Source organism: Neomonachus schauinslandi, chromosome 7 (assembly GCF_002201575.2).
Source record: "Neomonachus schauinslandi chromosome 7, ASM220157v2, whole genome shotgun sequence".
NCBI classification, from domain to species: Eukaryota; Metazoa; Chordata; class Mammalia; order Carnivora; family Phocidae; genus Neomonachus; species Neomonachus schauinslandi.
The window spans coordinates 30,863,315-30,869,770 of record NC_058409.1 but is presented as its reverse complement, the minus strand read 5'-3'; the positions used below and the strand labels follow the sequence as shown (position 1 = coordinate 30,869,770).

The 6,456-nt window shown below is 39.0% G+C and overlaps 1 protein-coding gene across 1 annotated transcript; it reads right to left on the bottom strand.

Annotated features, from left to right (window-relative positions):
- Positions 1–2,991: 2,991 nt before the first annotated feature.
- Positions 2,992–4,761, bottom strand: LOC110591014 (IgA inducing protein). Its single transcript, XM_021701907.2, has one exon. It carries the CDS (start codon positions 3,311–3,313, stop codon positions 3,152–3,154), a length of 162 nt encoding a protein of 53 aa, XP_021557582.1. The 5' UTR covers positions 3,314–4,761; the 3' UTR covers positions 2,992–3,151.
- Between the last annotated feature and the right edge of the window lie 1,695 nt (positions 4,762–6,456).

Genomic DNA, 6,456 nt, shown 5'->3' with positions numbered 1-6,456 from the left:
CTTGTGACTTGAATTCTGACTGTGTGGCCCTGGGCATGTTACTTAATCTCTCTGTGCCTCAGTTTCCCTCTTCTGTAAAATGGGGGTAAATAAAAGTGCCTATCTCATAGGGTTGTAGTAAGAATTAAATAAAATAATCTAGATAAAATACGTAGCTTGGTATCTTGCATATTTTAAGCATGCAATGTTAGTTAAAAAAAAAAAAAAGTAGTGGGCTTGGAAAAATTTACGATGGTAGCGGTACAGACCCACCCTTAGTGTCGCTACCAGAGACAGAAAAACTGGAGGTAGGTTAGACCTGCTGCCAGTCTTCCCAGGAGGATGACAAGGAAACTCCTGCTCCTTGGGGGAAGTTCTAAGGTGTGAGCTGGGTATGCGAGGAGAGTCAGGATCCTTAGGATGGGTGTGGGGGGGGGGGTTAAGCGGTTAACCCCGTGGGCTGTAAAGTGGGGATATCCTGCTCTTTAAACATTGCAACATTCACTGACTCTGTTTTGTGACGTTTCCTCACTGCCAACCTAAGTGTCAAATGGCCCAATTGGAAAAAATCAAAATAAATAAAAATCATTGTTGAGGAGAACTGGGACAACCTTACTGAAAACACTCTGGAGATCTGCAATATGAGGGTAGAATCCCCATTTTAAGGGGAAAAAATAGTGGCTCCTCCCCCTCAAGTTCCAGAAGAGCGGGGGATGGTGAAGTGAAAGCGGTGGTGATGTGTGCCAGCCCTGAGGTTAGCTAGCAGTCAAACACCGAAAAAGAGAACTCTTCTTTCCTCTGATCCTGAATGAACCTCTTCCAAACCCTGTACTCTCAATCAAAAAGTCCTGTCTGCTTAGAAAGACTGGAACTAGGAACAAAGAGATTTCTAAAAATCATGCAAAAGAGCCAAAGTAAATGACATACCACGTGGTTAAATAAAAGTTAACATCTATTAGAGGTGAGGGTGGGAAGAGTTTGCCAATTACATCACTTTAGAAAACAAAGAGCTAAATAAAAATGACAAATAGTTCTGTTGAACATGCTGGGCCCCTTTCTTGAGGGTCTCCCTCCCGTGGCACTATAAGCCTTGTCCTGTAGTTCAGACCTACCCCAAGTCTGTATCCCCTGGAGCCCTGCAAAACTTCAGTACTTGCACTTCAAAATGACTACAGGGCATATTTTATCACAGTCCCATCAGGAGTCTTTAAAAGAATAAGGTCACAGATAGTGAGGAAGGGGCTTCTGACTTTTCCTTCCTTTATACTTACCACAAATCGTGGCTAGAATTTCTACCTCAAGCTCCTATAACTAGAGAGCCCAACTCTTCAAAAGGGATCCAAGGGTTAGACTGATTCCACCTTGAGCCCAGAAGGGAATCTGGTTTCCTTTTCAGGAGGTACCCACCTGTTCTGTTTGTGCCTCCCAAATCAGAGGTTCTGCAGAATGTAGGGAAAGCTTTCTTTGCACCCCACCTACCTCCTCCAAACAGTGAGACCCTCAGCTTTAAGTTTTCATAAGCAAAGTTTCTGCATTATTTTTATTGGAGTGGCGGCTGTCAGATGTAGAAGCTAGTCCAACAGCTAGTCTGCTGTTCTCTACAAAAGAGGGCCACTTCAGCAAGAAAAAACCAGTAACAACAATAGCAAAACCTTCTCAGGATTCACCCAGGAAAGCCTGGAACTGTAATACTATGATCTTGAGATATTTTTATGGCCATATATCAGTTTTTAGAATATAACCACAGTCACATACATCTAAATACACTGAAAAATTTTCTATGGTGTGACTTTTGCAGGAACCTTGTCCCTGCAACTACTTGTTCCAAGCCTCCTTCTATCCAGCCTGAAGGTAAATGCAAGCATCAGCAAAGATAAAATGAGGAGAAAGCAGAAATAAAACTTCCAGCTCTACTTCTAAAGGTTGGGGAAAATGTCATGCACATAAGGCCTCCACTGGTTTTTGAATTAGAGGACAAAACTGGGATTTTTTTGGTCTAATAATCTAATCTTCTGTACGAAGACCCCATTAAAACTATTCTGAAGGATCACACTTGAGCCACATTTTCATTGGTAACTTCATTCTCTGTCTACCACTCCACTCACTAGAAAAGCAGTTCTGAAAGGATCTTTAAGCACAACCTCTATTTTCTGCAGAAGATTCTCTTCATGTTTTGTCATGCACTCTTTGGTAAGTCTTCCACTACCTTAAACCAACTTCAATTTTAAAACGAAAGAAAACAAAAAACCCTTCCATGGGAAAGGGGCATGATTTATGGGAAAACTTTTTCTTTTTCCTCAATTGTGATGGGCTAGGTTAACCATCATACCATCAGAGAATTTTAAAAAACTGACTCAGGGGCACCTGGGTGGCTTAGTCGGTTAAGTGTCTGCTTTTGGCTCAGGTCATGATCCCAGGGTCCTGCTAGGTGGGGAGCCTGCCTCTCCCTCTCCCACTCCCCCTACTTGTGTTCCCTCTCTCACTGTTTCTCTTTGTCAAATAAATAAATAAAATCTTTTAAAAAAGTAAACAAATGTCTTTAAAACACATTTATTTATTTCTAAAGATTTTATGTGAATGACTTGCCTATCTTTTTTTTTTTTAAGATTTTATTTATTTGAGAGAGTGAGAGAGAGAGAGCACAGGAGCAGGGGCAGAGGGAGAGGGAATGGGAGAAGCAGACTGAGCAGGGAGCCTGACCCGGGGTTCGATCCCAGGACCCTGAGATCAGGACCTAAGCCGAAGGCAGACGCTTAACGACTAAGCCACCCAGGTGCCCCAATAAATGTGTTTTAAAATAAAATAGAAAATAGAGTTTTCCAGTGCGAGAGAGCACACTTAAAGCTTGCAGCCAATTAATGATCAGACAAGTATACCTGTTCCTGAGTCCTAAAGATGGTTTCCATCGATCAAAAAACAAAAAAACCCCCAAAACCCCCCCCAAAAATGCAAGAGCAACCAGATCCCCCAAAGACACTGAAACAAAAGACTGATCTGTTTATATAGTCACATGAAAAATAAACATCTTTATTTTTTTGCCTACTTTATTTCATTTTTTTCAAATAAAATTTAAATCTGTACAAAGTATACTGTTACAGTATATATTTTGTAAGAATCAATGCCTAAAAGAATCACAATACTTCAATAAGCAGTACAGCAGACCTCGCTAGTTTCAGCTTTGATATTGAACAAACTCAAGCCGGCTGATGCACAACACATTTGCTTGGTTTCCACATGGTGAGTTCCCAGCACTGAGATGGGAGAACATGACAGCAAGTATGGTTATATTACAGCCCGACACACTGCGCTTCTTCATGTGATAATAACTGCACATATTTAATACAGAATGCTCAAATTTACTTTTTAAATTGCATTTGCTTACTTCTTAGTTGGCAAAATTCAGCATTCTTAATGGGGTCCCCAAACAGTGCAAATTAATGATATTCTACTGTATAATTGGCACATTTCCAATAAGGATTAACTTGTAAACTCAAAGAATATCACAACTTTGTCCTAAATTTTAACTAATATACATCTGGTCCATTTAACCAAAGTCAGTTTGGAAAGATATTAAAGAACAATTCTATTTTTGAAAGGATACTGTTTTGACCATTCTTTAGAGAAGTAAATTTTTAAATTGTCATTAAAATGTTTTACTATAAAAATTTTACAAACTTGATTAGAAATTTCAAGATTATGATTCACAGCAGACAAATACAAACTTTATATTCCAACAATACCTACTCTTAGACTTTCAAACAGAGCACAACCATGTCAGCCGTGTTAACTAAAATTCTGAACAGTGTACTAAATTTATAAGTGGTGCTGGGTCTAGCAAGTGTAAATACACAGTATATTTTAATGAAAAGAATTGTCTTCTTTATACTTTATTTGTTTTCCCATAAGGAAACATGAATGTTTACATTCTTTAATAAAGTTAATCTTACATCAGAATATAACTTAATACTGTCAGCAACAGGGACCACACACAGTAAATAAGAAGCACATTTAAAATAAGTCTGAATTCACATAGATTAACATTTGTTGGTTAATAAAATATCGACAGTATTACAATCTTACAATATTTACAGTAAGAAAAATCTAGAGTAATATATACCTTTCACAGCAGGATTCCTTTTTTTTTTTTTTTAAATTATTTCTTCCAGTTTGGGATTGTGTATACATGAAAAGCTCAAATAAAGCAACTCTGCAATATAATCTTAAAATAATGGCTACTGGGGGGAAATTCTATCACAACCATTGAAAATAATGGTGACTTTTCACGGAGTCTGTGGCATCTGAGAACCCAGTTAATTAACCGAAGTCTTGCCCCAACCAGCCTCAGTTACCCAGATTAAAGCTGCAGAACTCCGGCCTTCCCTGACTGCTGAAAACCCAACAGATTTTCTCAACGTGCTATAAGAAAAGAGGGAAATAGGTTTCAATTCACACCTCATGGCTGGAAGCCTCCGGCCAGTGCATATTCCCCAACTTATGCCAAAGGGCCCATTTCACCTCCAAAGCATCACAAGAGTTCCCCTCTAACTACAGGGCACTTTGATATGGAGCTCACTCATTCCTCAACTCTTGTGCATTAAGATAAGGCATAAACATGGCCCATATAATACACACCAGGATCTTACTTGGGACCAGGGCAAAGAAACAGACTAATGCAGTTTGCACTGAGGTCAACAGGGAAAATGGGAAGCGATGCACATTTCCAATTAGAATGGCAAGAAGAAGACCCACATCCCTAAACTGGAATTTGGCCAGGGCCTCAGAGTTAGCACCCCCTCTCTGAGTACCACAAGCGATTAGGATGTGTGCTCTGGGCCTCCTCTAAGAGAGAGCATCTACAGTAACACCATGTGGGACATTAGTTCAGTGATGACTCCCAAGAAAACAGATACAATTCTTGAATCTGGGGCTGTCCATGGCACCTGAGGTCACTCATCTGAGCTGTTACCTGTCCCAACCCTGCTTACTTTAAGAGATCTGATGGGCACAGAGCACTCAGGGATATGGCTGCTGGCTACTTTGGACTCTAGATCTCACAGGTAATCAACAGGTATCTGGGATTGAATTAGCAAACTGTACCATAGCTCCTTAAACAGACACTGTCAGGTTTGAAATCATGTCAAGCATGAATCTTCACTGTCAGGTCAGAAATCAAAGTGGGAATCTTCCCACATCAGCCAAGGTTATTTTGTCAAAACCTTAGAGGAGTTGGACAGTTTTTCATGTTCCAAGTGATTAGTTTACTTATTTCAGTCAAGCTGGATTGACAAACCAGACTGATCTATTTAGTTAGCTTTGTTTTTTTGATTCTTATGTATGTGTTAACCCAAAGCTGTTGTATTTGGGCTAAATACACTGACAGAGAAAATTCAAACAACAAAAGTTTTCAGCAAACTTCTGTGGTATTTTCTTTTTGGAAGTCAATGCAAGATCTAAAGGTATTTCTACCCAACAAAGTCTGTTTAAGTGTTTAATGTTATTTCCTTTTTGGTCCTATACAGAATGCTATGACTTCTATATAGGTCTGAATGCTGCTCCATGTAGATTCCTTCTGTATATCTAAAAATATATACTTTTCAGTAGTTCAATACATGGTTAATCTTCCCACAGAGGAAGATTTTTGTAATCACAAGTTGCAAAGTAGAAAAAAATCTCCTTTCTAAGAAAGGAAATATACTTTCCTATTGTACACTTTTGAAGAAGCCCAAAGGCATGCACCAAAAATCATTATGAAAACTAATACATGCACTAAAATGGTGTAGAGTTAGGACTTAAAGTGCTGTTTCTCAATTTTTAAATTTGGAGAAGACATTTTGTCAGTTATTGACTCAAAGATCTCCCCCCACCCCCCCCCCCCCCACCCCACTCCATGGCATCAAGAGAGAAAAGTAAAAAGTATGCATAAATCTTTAAACTATTCTTTACATAGGGGAAAGGACAGATACAACAACTATCCTATTTATAAATTGGATTCCCAGTTTTAAATAAAACCAATATTTACTGGTAAAAATTGTCAAAGCTAATACATCCAAACAAATGATACTAGTAAATAATGTTCTACATAGAGAATAATTTACTTTGGTTTTATGTACCTTCTCACAAATAATACTGGTGTCCCATACGTCACCAAACTGATGTGTTCCAGCAAAGTTGTAAGGCAAATCTTTTTTTTTTTTTTTTTTTCCCAGTGACATCTTTTTTCCTAATAGACAAAACTAAAATCTTTTGGTGAGGAAGGGGTTAAGATAATGGCTAACCCCTTGGCATCCTGAGCATTGTGGTTTATCAAACTCTACCCTGCTAGAAGCTGTCAGGCACCCTGACCCCTGCCTTGAACCAGGAATGGCTCCCACATCTAGAGATGCCCTGACTCCTTATAAATAGCTCTCAGAACATTGCTTTTTTCTTTCTGTCTGGATGTCTAACAAAGCTGGTTGCAATGTCACATTTTGCTAGTAG

What these genes read in the sequence shown, in the direction of transcription:
- LOC110591014 (XM_021701907.2), bottom strand. Translation starts at nt 3,313, where the DNA reads ATGTGCAGTTATTATCACATGAAGAAGCGCAGTGTGTCGGGCTGTAAT.